The following is a 21,491-nucleotide window of genomic DNA, read 5'->3' as shown; positions in this document are numbered from 1 at the left end:
TGATTTGTGTTTAAAAATAAGTAATTAAATAATTGTATTTATAACCCCAGAGAGCAAGCTGAAGGCAACTGTGGCAAGGAACACAAAACTCCATAATATTTTGGTTAATGGAGAAACCAGGCTCACTGTGGGGGCCAGTTCCCCTCTGGCTAACATCATGAATATAATATCAATATTACTTATGTATAGTGCAAGTCATGGTTTTTAAAATCAAAATTATTAAACTAAGTAAGTGTTAAGGACCAGTGTTAAAAACAAAGATTTTGTATGAACTGTAAGATTAATGACTAATGTCTTTGAAGTCCATCCTGGATTAACTGCAGAAGCTCACATAGATGCGATTGTCCTTGTTAATTGGCTGATGAAATTGTGTTTAATCAAATACATGCTGTACAGCTTTAATCAAATGAAAACAAAATTATAATTATCAAATAATATAGAGCCAATAATAATATTTCAACATTAATACAGTAATGACAACATTAAATTAAATGATCTGATTATCCATGGCTAAATCACAACATGCTGATATTCAGTAGACTACACTTGCCTATATTGCTATATTGCTTACAGATAATAATATAACAATTTAATATTATGTTATTGTTATTATGAATATTATTGTGATTACTTTGAATATTAAACGCCTATACAGTAGTAATATTTTTCTGTCATAAAGCCTTCAATTTCATGCATCCGGTTGAATAGAGCTCTTTTTCAGCAGGACTTTTATTTTGAAAGACCTTTAAAGTTCCAAGTTCCCGCTGTTCCCAGTCAATAGCCGATATTTTTGCCAAAAAAATCAATATTGCAGTACTTTTTAACTGTAAACCATCCCATCGCTGAGATATTTGTCTTCAAATGTGTTTTGTAGAAGAAAGAATTTCATACACACTTGGGATGGCATGATTATGATTAAATGATGTGGACATTTTCATTTTTGGGTGAAATATTTTGGAATATTTGTATTCAATCTTTCAGTTAATACATTTTGATCATTTAATTAATATGTATGCAATATGCAATGATATAAAAATGATGGTGTAAAGCATTGTGAATGTTATTCAATATGTTAGATATGTAATCATTCATTTATTGATTTACTCAGTTTAATAATCAAGGTGCATATCAATGGAAAAAGGCAGCTTGGTTCACTAGGCAGAATTACAGCCTCTTTTTGTTTAACTCTGTATGACTCTAAAGGAGATGTGTTTGGAGATGTAATAAGAGCAGGGCTGGTGTCCAAAAAAGGCAGATGATATATGTGTGTTAATTAGTGCTATGAACCATGTATGTGTGCGGACATACAACTCTCTATTTTATAACAATGTGTGTAACCAACGACTGTAATAAGATAAATCCTTTAATAAAACAATCAAATTAATGCAGAAAGAAATGATATTTAATCAATATATAACCCAATGAAGTGATTATAGTGTGTTTTATACATATAAAATAAAATAGTTATGCTTTTGCCAACATTGTGTCAGGATGAGCATCTAGAAGGGAGGCATAAGATGACTTCATCGGATGAAGAGGGCATCACTCAAAGAGATAAGGGGGAACAAAACGGTTTAAAAAATGCATGATTCTGAAGTGTAATTTTAGATGTTCCATGGACTGTATTGGCTTTGTTACTCTGTAATAAAAGTATATTTTTGGAATCAGAACTTCGTGTCTCCAAAAGAAATCTTTGACTCGACTGTGCTTCAATTGCTGTTGTGGGGAATCTGCCAGGACAGGAGGCGCTCCAAAACCTTGTTGGCCAACACATTTTCACACCCCAACTCGTCACATACGGACGCTCGGGCAGGACCCCTTGGCGTCGCTTATTGACGCGCCGGGTGTACCTTTGGCGTCGTTTTACGACGCGTCCGGTTTGGAAACATAAAAAACCGGTTGGAGGGCCATTGTAGCGTACTTTCGACCCGTTCGCGGCGTGAGCTTACCCGAGACGTGACATTTCAACGCTGCGCGCTCCGGTTCGGAGATATGTACAACGTGACGTCTCCGGGGTTTTAAACATCACAAAACAGTTGGAGGGCCATTGCAGCCTATTCCTTTTGATTGTTATTGATCGCTGTCTCGACTGTCCACCCGTTCGCGGCGTGAGCTTACCCGAGACGTGACATTTGAACGCTGCACGCTCCGGTTCGCGGAGATACATGGAAGTCTATGGGACTGCCCTGCGCGTCGAAAAATGACGCCAAAGGTGTACCCGGCGCGTCAATATGCGACGAAACTGCCCAGATCCAACAAGTGTCATGGAGTGTATTCTGATATAAAAAGACTTACATGCTTATGTCTTGCTCAAATGTATAACAAATCAGATGCATTTCTACAATGTAATTTAGTCTTCACTGTTTTTATTGTAAATGTTTACAAACTGCAGTACAAAATTTAAAGGGATAGTTCACCCAAAAATACTAATTCTCATTATTTACTCACACTCATGACATCTCAGGTGTATGACTTTCTTTCTTCTGAAGAACACAAATTATGATTTTTAGAAGAATATTTCAGATCTGTAGGTCCAGACAACTGAAAGGGTGGCAAAAATGTGATGCTCCAAAAAGCACATAAAGGCATCATATAAGGAATCCAAAATGAATCTATATTTTCAGAAGTGATATGATAGATGTGGGAGAGAAAAAAAAATCTATATTTAAGTCAATTTTTGTCCCAGCCCAGTATGGAGCAATATACTTGAAAAATGTGTATCACCAAAAACACAAGGAGAAGACTGTGAAAGTAATCTGTTTCTCAAACTCACTCACTCACTCACACAAACACACAAATAATAACTCTTCTGAACATTTTGATTTAACCACTGGAGTCTTATGGAATACTTTTCTGCTGACTTGTGTGATTTTTGTAGCTTCAAAACTGGAAATACTATTAAAATAGGTACAAATAAAAAAGCAATAATTGTTGAACATTTGCATATTCTTAGAACTATAGTGTAGTTTAATTTACCCGTTTTAACTTTTACCATTTAAATACATTAGCTGTCAGAGGTCAGGGTTGTAGCACCACACTGTGCTACTTGTTAGTCCATAATTTTCCTCTTTGACCGAGTCAGGTAACTCAAAATGAGCCAGTTGATGTAATAGTCTTCTGATGCCATGGCTTTCAAATTGAGCCCTTCCAGGGTCACCAATAAGTACTTGTGTTCCATGTGTGACAATGCATGTGTTAAGCCACTTATGCAGACTATCAGCCAGAGCTTCATCATAGAACATGTCTCCTAGAAGGATGAGGTCCCAGTCTTCAGGCTTTGAACCAATCATGTTTTCTGTCACACAGGGTAGATGCTCCAAGTTGTTTAAATCACAGTTCAATTTTGTGGCAACTATAGCAACTGCAATAACAAAAGCATAAAAGCAATACATCTTTTAGTTTTTTCTTAAAGGGATGGTTCAACCAAAAATGAAAATTATCTCATCATTTACTCACCCTCATGCCATCCCAGATGTGTATGACTTTCTTCTGCTGAACACAAACAAAAATTTTTTGGAAGAATATCTCAGCTCTGTAGGTCCTCACAATGCAAGTCAACAGGGTCCAAAACTTTGAAGCTCAAAAAGCAGAACAAAAGTAATCCATACGACTCCAGAGGTTTAATCCATGTCTTAAGAAGCGATATTATAGGTGTTGGAGACAAACAGATTAATACCTAAGTCCTTTTTTTTTACTATAATTCTCCACTTTTAAACAGCCCTACTAAGTGGTCTTCTCCCCTAAGAGTTCACATTCTTTGTGCATATAGACCCCTACTGGGCAGGGAGATTTTAAAATAAAAAAGGACTTTAGTATTGATCTGTTTCTCACCCACCGTGAAGACATGGATTTAACCACTGGAGTCATATGGATTACTTTTACACTTACCTCATATGCTCTTTTGAGCTTCAACGTTTTGGACCTTGTTGACTTGCATTGTGAGGACCAAAAAAATCTTCTTCTAAAAATCTTCATATGTGTTCTGCAGAAAAAAGAAAGTCATACACATCTGTGACAGAATGAGGGTGAGTAAATGATTAGATCATTTTCATTTTCAAAAGTATTCCATTAAAATGAAAATAGTCCATTTATTTTTAGAAGTAGACTATCCTACTCCTACCTAGAGAATTTAGCTGGAACTTAACTAGAAATCCAAGTCATAAGCCTAGTCAAAACAATTCCTAAAGGATTTTTTATCGTAATTTGGAACGAATTCAAACTGGGTCAATTTTGATTTTGAAAAGTTAGATTTTTAATGGGAATGACATTGAAGATACTGTAAGTCCATAATCAGCCTCAATGAGCTATACTACAGTTTAAAGATTTTTTGGATCATTCTACATACAAAACATTGATTAAAAAATCTGTCCAAGGACATTCAGTATACAAAGAACTCCAGACAACATGAGTTGTGGAAAATCAGATGTGATCTAGGAGCTTTATACATCTTTATACTGTTCGTGCCAGTGAAATGATGGTAAGTCTATTGGTCTATAAAATCCTAATGCATAAACAGAAAATCTCCAAAATTACCTGAAAAAAAATAAATAAAAATGTCAACAGTATATCATTTGATATACTCAAATGATTTATATCATACTCTGCAAGAAGACAGATTTTTAAAAGCAGCACTGAGTGTCCCTGGTGTCTTGTCCACATAAACATTCATACATTTAAAACCTGTGAGATGATTACAAAAATCACACAATGTGAAAAGGTGGATACTGTATGAGTTAATTGTAAGAGACGCAGGAACAGAAATCTCACTTGGATCAATGTCACTGGCCAGCACATGAGAAGCTCCACTAAGTTTGGCAGCTATGGCTGACGCTCCACAGCCACAACCGAGATCCAGCACTTTTCTGCCTGTAGACACCTCAGGGTTGTTTAAGAGATACCTGAGTAAACAGTTCGTTTAAAAATGCATCATGAAATTAATGGCAGAATAACCAAATATGCAAGTAGACAAAGTATCCTAGAGTTAGTAGCCTTAGTGTATGTGTGTGCAATATGATTACCATAGCTTTCATTATCCCTAAAGATTTACCTAGTCAGTGCCTGTCCACCCGGCCAATATATTGCCCAGTAGGGGTCAGGGAAAGGCCATAATTCAGGTTTGTCGGTCCAAAACCGGCAGTTTGGTGTAAATAGTCTTAAAGAAATCTCTGGAGTTAAACTTTGACTGCTCACTATCTCTGTGTTATCTATAATGAAGTTCTTCAGGTGATCCTCTGATGCGCTGCTGCTCACGTATCGACGCATCAAACAAGTCATTGCGCTTTGAAACACATTATAAGCGTCCCGAACGCGTAAACACATTGCTAATCGTCTATATATGTCGATAGAAGGCGGTAAACGAGTTCAAATTCGTCCTGAAGTGATCTCTCACCTCTAATGTGCTTTTCCCGTCAATATTTACTCTGCTACCACATGTCTGTCACGCATGCGCAGAGTTCCTGGGAAAGTGTGTGACGTCACAGAGCAGACGTTTTAAAAGTCTCAAACTCTATCTCAAATAAATGGATCATTGGCAAAATACAATTGTCGGAGAGGATGAAAATAATATTGTCTGTTTAAAAAAAAAAAAAATGTATATCTCATTTAAAATAAATGTATAATGTTCAAATGTAATATTTGTGTCACTGTTTGTTTCATAGTTTTAACAAAAAAAAATTATATATGAAAAATATTTTATTTGATATTATAGCAAATGATTGAATTACTTAAGAAATTTCCACAAAAATATAAAAATTTTTTTTTTATAATTATAGTCACTAACCAAAAAGTAACGTGGCATTACCATGTTATTTGGACAGGATACGTTTTACAAGTTATACTGCATACATGTGTTAAGAAATATACCAGAGTCGTAGTATAGTGTACTTTGGTGTATCATGTAATTACCAACCATATATATAAGTGGTAATAATTCTTCAGTACCATGCCATGGTAAGTTTAAATGTACCCAGGGCTCTAGACTGCAGCTATATTCTGTTTTTTTTTTTTCTTTTTCTGCCAGTGCATTTTAATTTTGTTGGAGGTCACACAGTTGCTCTACTTGTTTATTAGGCACCACAATTTTCTGTTGCACATGGGAAACACTAAACACCTATGGTACATTTTCATAAGAGCAACTACAAAAGAGAATTTCACAAAACAGCTTTAAAGCCTGTATCTGTTAAGATGCAGACGAGGGCAAACAAGGTGTGGGATCAAAATGCGGTTTATTATAAATTAAAGTGAACACAAAACAAACAGGAACAAATGAAAACCTCCACATGGGGAAAACAAAACTAAATCAGAAAAACATCGAGGGTACACGGAACTGGATGAACAAATGGGAAGACAGGCAACGGCGCAAAACATCAACATTCATCAAACAACGACCGACAGAGACTGAACAATCAACCAGGGTTTAAATACAGAAAGGAACAAACAAGGGAATGAGGGACACCTGGGGAAACAATCAGAGAAGGAGGAACAATCAGGGGAAAACCAATCATAAAAAGAAACTACAAAGGACTACAAAAACCAAACAGGAAACAGGAACTAAACTAAACTTCAACATAAAAGCACAAAAACAAAAAGACAACAGTGAACATGACAGTAGCCCTATGAATTAAGGATGAAGCTATACGTTTTCCTCTGTAAATATGTTCAGTTGTAATGCAGAAAAAAAGTTAAATCAGTAATTAAGAGCCTGATGGGAGAGAAACAATATCAGTTTTGGAGTACTGTCAGAATGTTTGAACAGCCCATATTTAGGTGTTAATATATATTTTACAGATTTTATTTTATTTAACTGCATTCTAACCCAAAATCAATTCTTTACTGTGAAATATAAATTTCTATGAGACATAAATCTGCAATAATATTAATACTGTTAATTGCATTTGCATTTTCAAATTTCATAGAAGCACACATCTTAAATAAAAACGATTATAAACGATTTCTAGATCAATCTTTAAATAAATGTAATTCTCCACTGAAATGCATTGAAAATGACATAAAGGCAGCATAAAGGTAATCCAAATGACTCCAGTGGTTAAATCTATATCTTCAGAAGATATATAATGGGTGAGGGTGAGAATCAGTTCAATATTTAAGTTTGAAATATTTAAGTTAAAAATTATTTTACTATCAATTTCCACCTTTAACAGCCCCAACCAGGGGGCTGAATGTGGAAGTGAAAGTGTAGATTTACAGTACAAAAGGACTTAAACATTGATCTGTTTCTTTCACCCAAACCTGTTATATCGCTTCTGAAGACAGATTTAACTACTAGATTCTGATGGATTACCTTTATGCTGCCTTTATGTGCTTTTTGGAGCTTCAAAGTTCTGGTCACCTTTCACTTGCATTGTGAGGACCAACAGAGCTGAAATATTCTTCTTTTGCTTGTGTTCTGCAGAAGAAAGAAAGTCATACACATCTGGTGTGGCATGAGGGTGAGTAAATGATGAGAGAATTTTCATTTTTGGGTGAACTGTTCCTTTAGCACTTAAAAAAATTCTAGATTTTTAAGTTCAACGAACAAAGATATTTGAGTTATGACTCCAAAATTTTTTTTTCAGTAATGGCAACTTAGGGTTTACAGTACTGTTTTCAATTTAAGTTGTATTTGCATTTTCAGTTCATTCTTTCTGATAAATCTAAAAAATACAATTTCCTCAACAGTCATGTAGAAACACACAAGTGCCCTGAACTCATTAGAGTGATTGATGTTTGTTATGGAACAACTTATGCCATTGTTATAGAAAGTCTTCAGCCTAACACCAGCAAGAACCCTTTAAGAAGGGAGCAGCGACACAGTTCTGGCGAGTACATGTTGAATCTTCATCATTATAATCATGCCTTCCAGAAATAGTGTCATGAGCTCACAAAATGATTATTCACTGAATAGGTGGGCTGGACAGACACTCTCTGCGTCCTGTATATGACGGTCACCATAGATACCTGCTGCTAGGGCTTTACTTTAAACAGCACTGCCTGCTCAGTAAGGAAGCTGCATGCAAACTGTTGAGTGTGTATTAAGCACTGAAGCAGAGAAGAAATAAGAGTGAACAACGATAACCAAGGTTACAGGTATGTAGTGCAGTATTGATGATTATGTATGGGGGGGAGGGGGGGTGCACTGGTGACATATATATATATATGCCAAAGTGTCAAAGGTTTCCGTGTCTAATAGACAGATATATTATGATATTTGGACATTTTGCTATTGCATTATGTGTATGTTGGCAATATATCTGCTACCATGCTCTTTCGAAATTAGCAAACAAATAAAAAAATGCACATGTGGGTCGACCACTATTCTCTATGAATAGTGCTTAAACAATATCAATTCTTAACTTCATTCTTAAATGCACATGTTATGAATATGAAGGAGCAAACACTAGGAAACTTAAGATTGCTTTATTGTTTCAAATGCTACTTAAGAAACACAAGAGACTGTTTGGATGTTGTTGTGTCAATCTGACAAGATGGGTTAGAATTTACTGGATAGTGTGAAATGATTTAGTAGGGTAGGGCTGTTTCCATCCGTTAATGTCAAAGAGAGACTAAGCTGCTCCACTGTCTTTTCAAAGCTCTTTTGGATATGGCCAAGTGGAAAGTACAGAGAAGTCTTTCACCCTTAGAAAACATAGATGACCAAGGTTGGGATTCAGACCTGGACTGCAGGTCTTTCCGACACACTCTTAGATCCCTAAGTCCCCTTGCGCTCTCAGATCTGGACTTTTGGGATAGTAGGTCTCTTTTAAAAGCTCAGGTATGTGCAAAGTGGAACAAGCTTTACTTAAAGAAATAAGTACATTGAGTTAAACGTTGTTGTACAAGTAATGACAGTATGACTTTTCATCATTTCATTATTTGTTACATTTATAAATCTGACCTCCTCCATCCATTTAGAAGACATCAGCATGGAGTTGTTTGGGGTTATCTGGATCGTCTTTTCAACCAAAAATCAGTTCCAGGTTGGTTCTGAACCAAATACAAGATTTATATATTTTATGTTACATTTAAGAGAATATTCACACAAAAATCATCAACTCATCACCATCTAATCTGACTTTCTTCTGTAAAACACAAAGTGCGACAGATTTTTTCATTTTTGGATGAACTATTACTTTGCTAATGCCACTGAATGCTTAGTGCTCTTTCTGAATCACTCTCTTGGCAGCCAGTGTGTGCAGAAACACAGGGATTTTTTGGGCATGTCGAAATGGTCATCTGCATCCCGTCTAGCTCCAGAAGGGGCTCCACGGTCACACACATCTACCGAGGAGCTTGGGCTCAGGGCTGCCCTGGAGGAAAGCACCACGAGGAGGGCAGAGCTCGTCCAGAAACTCTGTGAGGCCAAAGTTCACCTGGACAGTCAGACAGACCTTCGAAAATCCAGGGAAAACCAGCTTCAGCAAAGCCAGAGCGTCTCGCACATTATGGAACTCAAACAGAAGGTATAGTTTATGGCTTTCTGCACCTTTGACTATTGGTTTAGTTTTTTACTCTGGATTATTCTGGCTTTTGTGTTGACTTAATTGAGGGTACTGTTTTGTTCAAGGAACCCTCATCCCTTTTGATTCCTTCCCCCACAGCAGCTGTCTGAAGCAGTTAGTGCCCTTGAACAAGACAAGGAAGCTGCAGAGCTGAGTCGGTTTGAGGAAAGCCGCCGTCACGGAGAGCTGCAGGACAAGTGAGTTTCCCAGTGTTGGCCCCCTGCTATCCTCTTTGGGGGTTATTTGGAGTGGGCTTGTCGTGTAGTGGGTGTTCCAATTTCCTTGTGAAACTTGAGGGCACTGTTGCGCTCTATTGATTATTATTCTCCTGTACATTATTGAAGGATTCTGCAGCTAGAGATGGATATTTTAATGATGAGGTCAAACCTGGAGAGAAGGACCTCCCCTGCCTCACCAAACCTAAAAAACCCTCTCAGCAGGACTCTACCTGTTACAAAAGATGACAGCCTCAGACAGGTTGAACTCCATGTGTAAAACAAACCCCACCCAAAAAAGTCAAATAACAGACAGAGTTTATAATTACACTTATGGCTTTGTATGATTCCATCTGTCTAAGGGACAGAAGCATGCTGAAGAAGAGCTAAAGAAGCTGAGAGAAGCTCTCAGAGATGCTGAGGAAAGAGCCGATGACCTGAAATATGAGAAAGATGATGTTCTGAGACAGCTCCACTCTTCTAAAGAGGTTAACCACTATTTCAAAAGGAACAAATCAGTGCTTATTTAAGAATGAAGACTTATTGTGATTACAGTAACATTAAATTGGACAGATATGGCACTTGGATTAGCCATCTGAAAAGTTTGCAAACATTTTAACCACAACACAGGGTCAGCAGGAGGCTCTGAACCAAGCTGAGGTGCTTACACAAAGACTGAGCAGCTCTGAACAGATCCAGATAGAGCTTGAAGACCAGGTAACTGAGTCCCGTAGCCATCTGGGACAAATGGAGTTGGTAAGAGCGATAAGAAATGTGCTACTGTATACTCTCTTATTTTAAATAGTTACACCCAACACTTACTTGTTCTTTTTTAAAGATTTTGTATTTCAAGCTATTGTTTTCTTACCTCAGGAAAGAGACCTGTTGTCCACTAAGATGCGAAGACTGGAAGACAGTCTGGATGACCTGAAGGCCAAGCTATCTGCAGCTTTAATGGACAAGGACCATCTTATCCAGGTCTGACATATGCCATATTTGAAAGACCAAACACCATGTGACACCATGATCCATGGCATAAAATAAACAAAGTGACTGTTCTGTTTGTGGTTTTTCTCTAAAGGAGAAAGTTGAATTGCATCAAAGAGTCCAGGCTTTGGAACTGCAGTTGCAAAGAGAGCAGAAAGGCAAACAGGGTTTCAATGAGCAGGTGTATGAGCTTCATTCTGAGCTGTCACAAGCTAAGAGCCAGACCAACAGACAGAAGATGGACACAATATTATTGAAGGAGGAGCTGCTTTCCATTAAAGAGGTCAGAGATTACCTTTTCCAAATACATAAATATAGGGCCAATGGTAATTTCCATATTGTTTTCTATCCCCTAGAAATATGAAAAGCATTGAAAACCAATATATGTATGTAAATGTTAAATATGTTTAAGTTGTTTTTAAACATATATATATATATATATATATATATATATATATATATATATAATGTATACAATATGTGAATGTAACGTTTGCTGACAACAAGGTAAACGAAGAGACGATTATGAAGTGCGATGATCCCAAGAGCAGTTTATTAACAAGGTGTATTCCAAAACATGAATCCAAAAATGAACACAAAACATAAACATGAACTAGACTTGACTAAACTAAACTTGACATGACTTGCCTTGACTATTAAACAAAACATAAACATGACTTGACTTGACCATGGAACCAACATTACACAAACAATACTCGACTATGGACAATGGGAAACATGAGTGTTAAATACTTGGACTAGGGAGAACACATGACAATGAAAACCAATGAACACTTAGGACTCTAAACAAGATAACAAGACCCAATGAAACCCAATGAGACAATGAACCATTGGAGACAAGACATAAGAACATGGGAAACATGTGACAAGATCACATGACAAGGAAACAGGAATAAACATGGCATGGAACAAATGTATCAAAGTAAAAGAAATGAACACAAAAACACATACAACCCTGTGTTGCGTGGCTGTGACATGGCATGGAGCAGGCTCAGGCGCAGCTGTGACATGGCATGGAGAACACTGAGGATCCGGGACAGAAGGTGGCATAAGCTCAGCGACCGTGACATGGGACTCTGGCATGGCAGGCATGATGTGGAACACTGGCTTGGTGGCCATGACTTGGAACTCTGGCTTGACAGCCATGACGTGGAACTCTGGCTTGGTGGCCATGACTTGGAACTATGGCATGGCGGCCATGACTTGGAACCCTGGCTTGGCGGCCATGATGTGAAACACTGGCTTGGTGGCCATGACGTGGAACTCTGGCTTGGCGGCCATGACGTGGATCTCTGGCTTGGCGGCCATGAGGTGGAACTCTGCCTTGGTGGCCATGACGTGGGTCTATGGCTTGGTGGCCATGACTTGGAACTCTGGCTTGGCGGCCATGACGTGGAACTCTGGCTTGGCTGCCATGACGTGGAACTCTGGCTTGGCGGCCATGACGTGGAACTCTGGCTTGGCGGCCATGACGTGGAACTCTGGCTTGGTGGGCATGACTTGGAACTCTGGCTTGGTGGCAATGACTTGGAACTCTGGCTTGGCTGCCATGATGTGGAACTCTGGCATGGCGGCCATGACGTGGAACTCTGGCTTGGCGGCCATGACGTGGAACTCTGGATTGGTGGCCATGACTTGGAACTCTGGCTTGGTGGCAATGACTTGGAACTCTGGCTTGGCGGCCATGACGTGGAACTCTGGCAGAGGCAGGCTAACTGTTTTGATTTATTGTGCTGAGTAACGTAAATTTTATAATAATAATACAATTTAAAGAATAATATATTGATGTGATTATTCATATAACGAGGTTTGGACCATACAAATTAAGGGAGTTTCCCGGGAGAAATAACAAAACGGGAGGGGGACGGGAGATTGGTGTGAAATACTGGAGACTCCCGGGAAAAACGGGAGTGTTGACAGGTATGACTACACAACTGATAGCAGATGGGGTATATCAATTACATGACTAATTGTCCCTGAGTGAGGCCCTGTGTACATCTGGTATTAGGATGCCTTTTGGCTGATCCGATCACAAGTAGATAAGCGAGACACATCACTGTTGCACCTGGTCGTCTCTTTTGAACACTTTGGATTTTGAGGGGAGAGCCTTTGATTTTATGACGACATCAATCATTATGTCAGTTTAATTACTGAAAGATAATAAATCACAAAAAAAAGAACATGCTAAAAACCAGCGCACAGTTTACTTAATCATACTTGCATTTAATATAAATGAAAACATGATGTTTAGAGCAGAGTTATATTTGTGGAATACATGTATTAACTGAGCTTATGATGTACGTGCTTCTCGCTTTGGCTTCAGTGAATTGTGTAGGGGACCTTCAAGCGCTGTCGGTCAACTACTCCTGCTTAGGGTTTGTACCGGGCTTGTCCAAAGCCATTCTCAAACTCAAGAAAGGCTATGTGCCAAAAATTTTGACCACTCCCTTCAGGGCACAGGGGATTGCCCTTCAGGCTTTCTCCCCTCCTCCGTTTGCTTCGGATAAAGCGGAGAGGCTGCACACACTGTGTCCCGAAAGCGCAATGAGTGCATATGTTGATCGTACAAGGCAAATGAGACTGTCGGATCTGCGTCACAGCTCACTTTAAAGGTTTTGCAGTCTTCAAACAACGTTTACATTGTATCTAAGATGCAATTGTGCTTGCATACAACTGGCAGGGCATACAGCGCCCTATTGGGGTTAAAGCTCACACCACATGTGGCATAGCAGCTTCAATGGCATGTTCTAATGGTTATTCCCTTGAAGAAATTTGCCTAGCTGTAGGTTGGGCTTCCCCTAGTACTTTTGCCACCTCTCTCTCTTCACAGGTCAAAACTAGACCCATTTGTCTAGTGCCTTATATACATATTCACACATGTCAGTGATTTGAAGCATCCTCTGATGCTGCACTACACAAACCGGTTTGCCATGTACTGCATATCTATCCATTCATAATTTTACTCTTTTCTTCTTATTATGATATGGAGAGGAGTAGGTGTCTTTAACCTCCCCATTGGCTAGTAGGCATTGTTGTGCGTGTTAATCAGTAGCATTGAGATGGTATACATTCCCCTTGCATCTGCTAAAGTGATGCAACATTGAAATTACCAACTTGAAATGGTACGATTATGTTATAACTGTAAACATGATTCCCTGAAAGGACAGAATGAAATGCCGCGTAAAGGTTAATTTATTAGAACAGGCTTTGCTTTGTTTACCTATAAATGATGAGGAAATGCAGACGTTTTTTGTTCTGCCAATGTGTTCGTTTGGTGATATTTCTCCTGTTTGTGCACATCTCTGAAATTCTTGACCTAAGAGAATTCAGCTGGTCAAAGAGCATTGATGATTGGTTAAAACTAATCATGGGTGTGGTTTTTATTTACAATCATGCATGCCAGCTGAGGAGCTGTTACATAGGTTGATGTCTTTAAAATGGAAAACTTTGAAGCCTGTCTCTCAAAGATTGGGCTGAAATATACTTTTTTACAGGGTTTGCAGCACAAAATCTACAAAGATATCACGGCCACAACGAATGAGTAGAGAGATATTTTTAAAAGTGGAAGGGGCCGTGACAAGTTTTATAAAACAAAGAAGCGCTAAAAGCAGCAGTCCACGGAAAGAAAAACCTGCATTATTCGCTTTACTTATGGCTGGAACATATGTTAAACACTGTGACATCACCCAGCTTTAACCAACTAAATTTACAACGATGCCGCACTTAGTGGCCAGCTTTGTTTGCCAAGGGTTCGTTAGTTCGTTAGAAAAAAGTTTGGTTTCTTCCAAAGTATAAACCAGGCTTAAGCTGGCCATGCTACTGAATCTTCGCTACATGGGAGTATCCTCTTTATCATTCAGTCAAATATTCTGATGAGATTGTGCTGTGTCCCGCCATATATATGGCCGATGTTATGCGAGAAGGAGGCGGAGCACAAAGCGTTATCTACCAATTAAAATTGGTAAGATTTTTAAGAGTTTCAGAGATTGGTTACACAACTCCCTGCTGATGGACAGAATCCATCTTGTCACATATTCTAATGTGAAAGTATGTTGGTATGTTTTTCTGAGCTTAACCATAGTTTTATGGACCACCTTATGACAGTGATAATTTCTCCCTGAGCGTATAGAAATCCTTCCAGGGGGTCTGACTGATATGGTTCTCAACCCAGACCTGTATGCCCCCATCTACCGCACATTTTGTATGTCCTTCTTTTCTGACACCCCCGATTTAAGTAATAACAAGCTGATGAGTTGAATCAGGTGTGTTTGATTAAGGAGACATCTAACATGTGTAATGTTGGGGGCCTCCTGGACGGGTTTGAGAACCACTGCCCCAGGCAATTGCCTACTCTCCCTATAACTAGCACCGACCCTGCCTCTATCTACTCATAGCGTGTTGTGCGAGCAACCTTCAAGACACTAGTTCAGACTTTGTGGAAACCAGGAAGTAATCAAGTTAATATAAACAATGATAAAACTGTTTTACTCCACTGTGGGTTAGGTTTAGGGTTGGGGGTTAGATTAGAGCATTTAGAGGATTTAGTTTAGAAAATATGCTTTCTTATTAACTGTATTAAATGTTTTACAACTAAAAGCACAACTTGCTTTTGGCACCACTCTGTGAATATTACACCCGGAAAACAAAGCTCACTCACGCCCATATACTGTATTCAACAACATTTTCACTTTGGCCACTGGGGGCAGTGATTCGAATTTTACCAAGCAAAGACCGATTCCAGCAGTAAAAAGTTTGACTTACTGTTGCCTAATTCACTGTATGATCAGTCTGATGTGGACTAACACAAACCTTTTTTTTTGATTGTCATCCTTTATTGACTTTTTAATCTATACTGTTTTAAGTGCTACTATAACATCTTTATTGCTTTGCACTCTTAGTTGAACGAAAAACTGTCGTCTGATCTGAACAAAGCTACTGAGAGGTTACAGGTGACCCTAAACCAACTATATGAGCTTGAAGCAGAGAAACTGATTCAAACCAATCAGATCACGGCACTGGAAAATGAGCGCTTGCAGTTGATTGGAGAGAAGGAGGCACTGAGAAAGGTCTTTGATGATGGAAATCAAGATGAGAATAAAGAGCTAAAAGTGAGATGCTACCAAAATAGGTGAGACGTCTAAGTGCTGCTTGGAAATGAATATCGTTATTGATTGTACATTTTGTGTCTGGTTTTGATTTTGGCGTAATGGGCTTTTCATATATCAAGAGAATTACAGGACAGTCTGGAACAGGAGAATCAGAATCTGCAGGCGAAATGTGAAGACCTGGAGAAAAGAGTACAAGTCATGGAGGCGGAGAATAACAACAAGGAGGAGGAGCTACAGCGTATGGGGGCAGATTTTGAGCAGGAGAAGGGGCAGTTAATGAAAGTGACAGCTCACTGGAATGAGAGATGGTTGGATGTGGCGATGACGTTGACCTCGACACAGGCGGAACTTGAGAAACTCAAGAAACAACAGCAGGAGAATGACAAAGTAACAACATTTCATTCTGAAAGGTTTTCATATATAATATGATGGCCTTTTAAAAAACACATTGTTGCAAATGTGCTGTACTGTTCAACCAACTAGATTTACACCAATCCAGCACTAACTAATATGGTCTTTTCAATAGGAATATTACACAGTGCACTTGTTTCTGCCCAATATTTCACTAAGATAATGTCTTCCCAAGGTGTCTCTTGAAGAGATGGATGGAGAGTTGGTGCAGGTGAAAGCAGAGCTGCAGAGGGTGTGGGACATGCTGAAGATCAGAGATACCCAGCTGGAGGAACAGCAACAGGAACTGCAGTCCGCTCGCAGCAAGGTGGGGCATGCAAACCCGAAAATAATTGCCTAACCTGGTTGGTTAATGCTAGACACCGAGATGTCATAATTGTGAATTGACTCTTTCATGTCATGCAGGCTTCAGAGAAATGCAATGAGGTACAAAGACTGGAGCAGATACTGGCAGAGAGAGAACAGGAACTTAAAGAAAAGTATGTCCATGTGACTGGTAGGGCAGGAATAACTATGTGCCGAAAGGACTATGTGACTTATTTATGATCTCAAAATGTGAGATTCCTGGCAGTCCTTCAACACAATAAATGCCATTTTCTCATGGTATCTGCCATGTGACACTGGTATGCTTCAGTATCAATGACAAATTAGCTTCTTATCAGAAGCTTCTCAGGGGCTGTCTAGCCTGAATGCATTACTGTGCTAAAAAAAAAAGAGATGCTGCGCAGTAGCTGAAGATGTCCGTCTGCCACATGTTTACATAGAAAAACAATAAGATAACGGTGCATATGGGTGCAAAAACGATTTCCATGTGAACGGCAACTATTGCTTCTTTAATTCATGTTTTGGGAGATCATCTCACAATTTAACTGCTGCAATAAAATCTGTGTTGTCATCTGTTATTTTAAAACTCATTCCATTTGTAATGCCACTACAGGGCGCAAGATCTGAAGAACCAGGAGATACAGCGAGAGACAAATAAAGCAGTGGCTCAGATCCAGATATCTTCTCAAGAACATGAGGTACTTCAACATAAATAGCTTCTCTATGATGCAGGCAGTGCAGGTTATTAAAAAATCCTGATGAGGCTTCAAAAATGTTTTGTCCCTTACCTTGAGCAGCTTCTTGGAAATAAAGACCTGCAAGCAGGAGAGGAAGTGGTCACTAGTGACTGCAGTCCTCAGGACATTGAGTCACTGAAGGCCATGCTGAAAGGTATCTCCTTATATCCTGTTCTCATTGGATGAGGGATAAATTTAGGAACAAACTTTGCCTGAACAATGATTTTTCAAAGCCTGAAAAACTGAACACTCTTCGCAAATATGTGTACTCAAAAGACTTCTAGCTATGCAAGCTTCTTGCTGAAGAAGGTAGTTAAAGTTACTTAAACTGTTGCCATGCTTATAGCTAGCTAGCTATCTGAATAAAAACACAACCAAATTATTGGCGCAGACATTTAAGGGTAACTCTATCACCCTCTTGAGGATTGAGATTTCTTACCACAACAGTAATGCAAAAACATATTTTATGTATGTACAACAGGGCCACACTTTGCAAAAGCATTCACGTATATGTTTTTGTACTTCTGTAGTGTATTTGTGGCCTAAAACTAATGCTAAAAGGTTAGTTTTTGTGTGGTTACAGAAAGCAGAAGGAGAGCTGAACAGCTAGAGCAAGAAAGGGACTACGCCTTACAAAAATTGCATCATATTAGACCTCCCCAGCAGGTAGTGACTGTGTGTTAGTGTGCTGAATGAATTGAGATTTGCATAGCTTCTACAAAGAAACAGTCTTTCCATAGGTTAAAACAGGAAAAGTATCGCCACCACCAGAGACCACAAAACAGAGACCTATTGGTTCGGCGCTTGTAGATCCTAACCAACAGAGGAGGCTGATCACTGAGCAGGTACCACACAGTAGAACATAGTAGATTGTCATGATATTGTCAAGATACATCCTGTCAATGCTTGTTGACATTTCCTCTCTGTGCTGCAGCTGAAAAGTCTGTTCAAAGAGAGAGAGCAGCATGGAGATAGGTCAGTCATACATTATACATTTTATATTTGAGTTTATGACCATCCTCTCCAAGGTTGGTTTTATTTCCCCTCCTGCTCAGATAAGAATTATGACAGTGCGAAAATTCCAGAGATGCCCCCAACACTTTCCCTCCACCTTCTCCTTTTCCTTACTGAAATCTGTGCAAACATCAGTTAGTCGCTAAGATGGATGGTCAAACGTACTGACTACTTTACATGATCACACTGGAAATCAACATGCTGCTTCTGAATGTTGATGTACCCTGATATTGACTTATTTCTTCTGAATTAATGATTGGTGCCATCCTCCATCAGACATTTTTTGCTTCAATTTGAAAAGTCTTGACCTTTCCCTGTGGCACTACTCAAGTTGAGTGAGCAATCTTCGAGACACAGGTTCTTCTGGTCCTGTGGAAACGAGGAAGTAATAGTGTTTACATAAACAATGAGGTTGCATAAATGTCACAGCTTAGGGTTAAGTTTTTGGTTAGGTTAGTAAAATATGCATACTGTATTACGTCATTCAAAATAAAATCAAAAATACAACTCGCTTTTGGCACCACCCTGTGGAAATTTCACTTGGAAAAGGATCAACAACACTTCCAGATTTGGCCACTGGGGGAGTGATTCAAATTTCAGTAAGCACAGACTGGTTTCTTTGAAACACCCTTTACAATAAATCTAGTTCTGAAAGACCGACAAATTGAATTGCGAAATGGATTATTGTGGACTGTAGACCAATGATAGGCTTATGTTCAATAATATGGAAACAAATAATAAATGTATATATTGACTAAAGCCACTTTTGTCTGTATTGTCTAATCAATGCTTTACTTGTCTGTCACAGTAATATATATATATATATATATATATATATATATATATATATATATATATATATATATATATATATATATATATATAAAGGGTGGGGTTACACCTCTGGAATCTCCCACTGTCACATTTCTCATTGACTGAAATTTTATTGCCATTTGACAAAATATGTGATAATGTAAGATATATGTATATAAAAGGTCTCCAGTGCTCCCAAAAAGACCTGGCTTGTTCGAGAATGAGGTCCCAAATGCTAAAAGTACAATGGTGAGGGTGTTTTCTATAATATTTAATATAGAGTTCTTGAAGATTTAGTTGATTGTTTTTTATTATATAAACCATGATGTCTTCTAATGCTTAAGCTGTACACATTATGCCTAGCTCTTAATATTTTTTCTTGCAATAACAATAAAATAACAACTGTACAACATGCTTAGAACCAGAATGCTGTTGAAAGTCAGGGAAGAAAATCACAGAAGCTGGAACAGGAGCAAGATCTCCAGCAGGGGGCAGCAAAGGAGTCTTTATTTCAGACCATAGTCTCTCCAGGACACGAAAAGAGGTCTGAGAGAGGGGAGGAGAAGAAACAGCTAAACAACCTGAAGACCCACAGTAAGATTGCCCAGGCAAGTAATAATGATGACAATGGTGACAATCTACTGAAAATCTGTTTTATTAATAAGCCAGTAAGCCACACTCAACTTGATTACTAAAGATAGTGAAATTAAATGCAAATAGTTTTCTTAAAACTATTCTGTCGGATTCTAGAATTTTGGAATTATTTAAATCAGAAATTGAAATAATAATCAATAGAATAGAATCTGCAATTTCTCAGGGGTCGTTCACACTGGATGCGTTCTAGCATCCATCTGTGCTGTTTTTAATTGTGCAGACAGACGTTTTTGACTATCGCGACCGCTTGTTTTTTTCAGTGTCTCTCATCATGGCCGTTGCATTTTGAGACACTTTTTAGACACAACAAAACATGACTCAAGACACTTGAGTTTTGTTCTTTCTGCGCCACACTGTCTAACTTTTTTATATGCAAGAATGTGCTCTCAAGAGTGCTTTACAAAAGCACAGGACACTAAAAATCAATTCACATATTCTAATTGGAGTGTCCTAATCTCACATTATATCTTAATCAAAGGGCATTCTGGGATAGTGGGGCACATAAGCAGCTTTAGATAGCTGAGGATCTGGTCAGAGGCAGGGATAAAACACATCAGAGACCTATATAAATGCTGTCAAGTTTCATGGGTTCAGCACATTCCAGTGGACTTGCACTATATCTTAAGTGCTGTGGTATGACGTTATTTAAATTGGTAACCTCCAATGCAGTCATATTGTTTTCTGGAGAAACAATTAAATACGTTTCTTGCTTCCCTGGCAGATGTCAACAGTGAGTGAGAAAATGGAAAATCTAAAAGAAAGAAATAGAAATCTGCTTGAAGGTGAAAAGTGTGACAAGTCCAATTATATTTCATAATCAGGGGACAATTTGTTGGGGGCGAATTTGATTGTTCAGGTTGTAAATTTAATGTGGGGCTTAATTGTTGTTTTTCAAAATGTTAAATTGGAATGTAATGCAGATTTTGTTCCTTTCTATCTTGCATCTCTTGCAGCCAATGTAATATCTCATCGCCGGAAACAAACTTTGAGAGCAAGAGCACAGCCTAGTGGTGAGAAAACATTCACAACCTGTGTGCCCCATTTACAAAATTTGCTGCAAGAGAGGAACCAGCAGGGAAAATCCCCCCCGGACTCTAATGATGGAACATTCCATGCAAGGCAGATTGAGGTTTGTGACTCAGATGAGGAGGATGCGGAAGAGTCTAGAATGCTGCTGGAATAACGATAATATCCCATTGTGAAGAGACATTGTACACTGTAATGAATGTTAAATGTAGATGTGTTCGATATGAATCATACAGTAAGCAATCCTATACAGTGTATAAATGATAAGATGCTGAAGTTGAACTAAATAAGCGTAATACATTTCTGAATATTCAGTTTTGTTCTTTAGCCACATTCGATAAAGTGCTTGTGACAACTTAGAAAGATTTTTACAAGAAAAACTAACAAATCAAATGACATTATAATCATAATAATAATCACTTTTTCCATAAATACTGATTTTTATTTTCTTGTTCAATAGAATTATTCACAATGTCATTAACAGTTTACCTTTCTGTTCTATGCGAGTGGATGTTCTGAGACAAAAAAAAAAAAACGAAATTACAATTTTATGAGGTAAACTGGTGAAAAAACACAAAACTCAATATCTAACTCATTTCATAGTGCATTCTTATGGATTAAGATTTCTGGGGGGTTTGCTTAAAGCGATAGTTCGTCTAAAAATGAAAATTCTCTCATCATTTA

General features: G+C 38.4%; 2 protein-coding genes across 2 annotated transcripts; one reads left to right on the top strand and one right to left on the bottom strand.

The window, feature by feature from the left end:
- Positions 1–1,761: 1,761 nt before the first annotated feature.
- Positions 1,762–5,434, bottom strand: LOC127640615 (electron transfer flavoprotein beta subunit lysine methyltransferase-like). Its single transcript, XM_052123271.1, has 3 exons — positions 5,048–5,434; positions 4,768–4,898; positions 1,762–3,361 (listed from the first exon to the last, which is right to left on the bottom strand). The coding sequence occupies exons 1-3, from the start codon at positions 5,317–5,319 to the stop codon at positions 3,012–3,014; spliced, it is 753 nt and encodes a 250-aa protein (XP_051979231.1). The 5' UTR covers positions 5,320–5,434; the 3' UTR covers positions 1,762–3,011.
- Positions 5,435–8,065: 2,631 nt separating this feature from the next.
- LOC127640279 (trichohyalin-like) lies at positions 8,066–20,964 on the top strand. The gene is made up of 22 exons (XM_052122731.1): positions 8,066–8,085; positions 8,589–8,770; positions 8,914–8,975; positions 9,182–9,458; positions 9,597–9,694; positions 9,842–9,974; positions 10,075–10,200; positions 10,343–10,468; positions 10,586–10,690; positions 10,794–10,982; positions 15,619–15,848; positions 15,948–16,215; positions 16,415–16,546; positions 16,645–16,718; positions 17,177–17,261; positions 17,361–17,454; positions 17,884–17,966; positions 18,041–18,145; positions 18,235–18,275; positions 19,310–19,376; positions 19,547–19,721; positions 20,735–20,964. Exons 2-22 carry the CDS (start codon positions 8,600–8,602, stop codon positions 20,962–20,964), a joined length of 2,871 nt encoding a protein of 956 aa, XP_051978691.1. The 5' UTR covers positions 8,066–8,085; positions 8,589–8,599.
- The last annotated feature ends 527 nt before the right edge of the window (positions 20,965–21,491 follow it).

This window comes from Xyrauchen texanus, chromosome 49 (genome assembly GCF_025860055.1).
Source record: "Xyrauchen texanus isolate HMW12.3.18 chromosome 49, RBS_HiC_50CHRs, whole genome shotgun sequence".
Lineage (NCBI taxonomy): Eukaryota > Metazoa > Chordata > Actinopteri > Cypriniformes > Catostomidae > Xyrauchen > Xyrauchen texanus.
This window is presented reverse-complemented; position numbering and strand designations above follow the sequence as displayed.

Bases quoted from the DNA above. Each gene is read 5' to 3' on its own strand.
- LOC127640279 (XM_052122731.1), top strand. From the start codon at position 8,600: ATGGCCAAGTGGAAAGTACAGAGAAGTCTTTCACCCTTAGAAAACATA. The intron at 8,771-8,913 runs GTATGTGCAAAG...TCCATTTAGAAG, and splicing joins GGTCTCTTTTAAAAGCTCAG to ACATCAGCATGGAGTTGTTT. The intron at 19,722-20,734 runs GTAAGATTGCCC...CATCTCTTGCAG, and splicing joins AAACAACCTGAAGACCCACA to CCAATGTAATATCTCATCGC.
- LOC127640615 (XM_052123271.1), bottom strand. From the start codon at position 5,319: ATGTGTTTACGCGTTCGGGACGCTTATAATGTGTTTCAAAGCGCAATG. The intron at 4,899-5,047 runs GTAAATCTTTAG...CTGTTTACTCAG, and splicing joins GGTGGACAGGCACTGACTAG to GTATCTCTTAAACAACCCTG. The intron at 3,362-4,767 runs GTGAGATTTCTG...TTGTTATTGCAG, and splicing joins GGCCAGTGACATTGATCCAA to TTGCTATAGTTGCCACAAAA.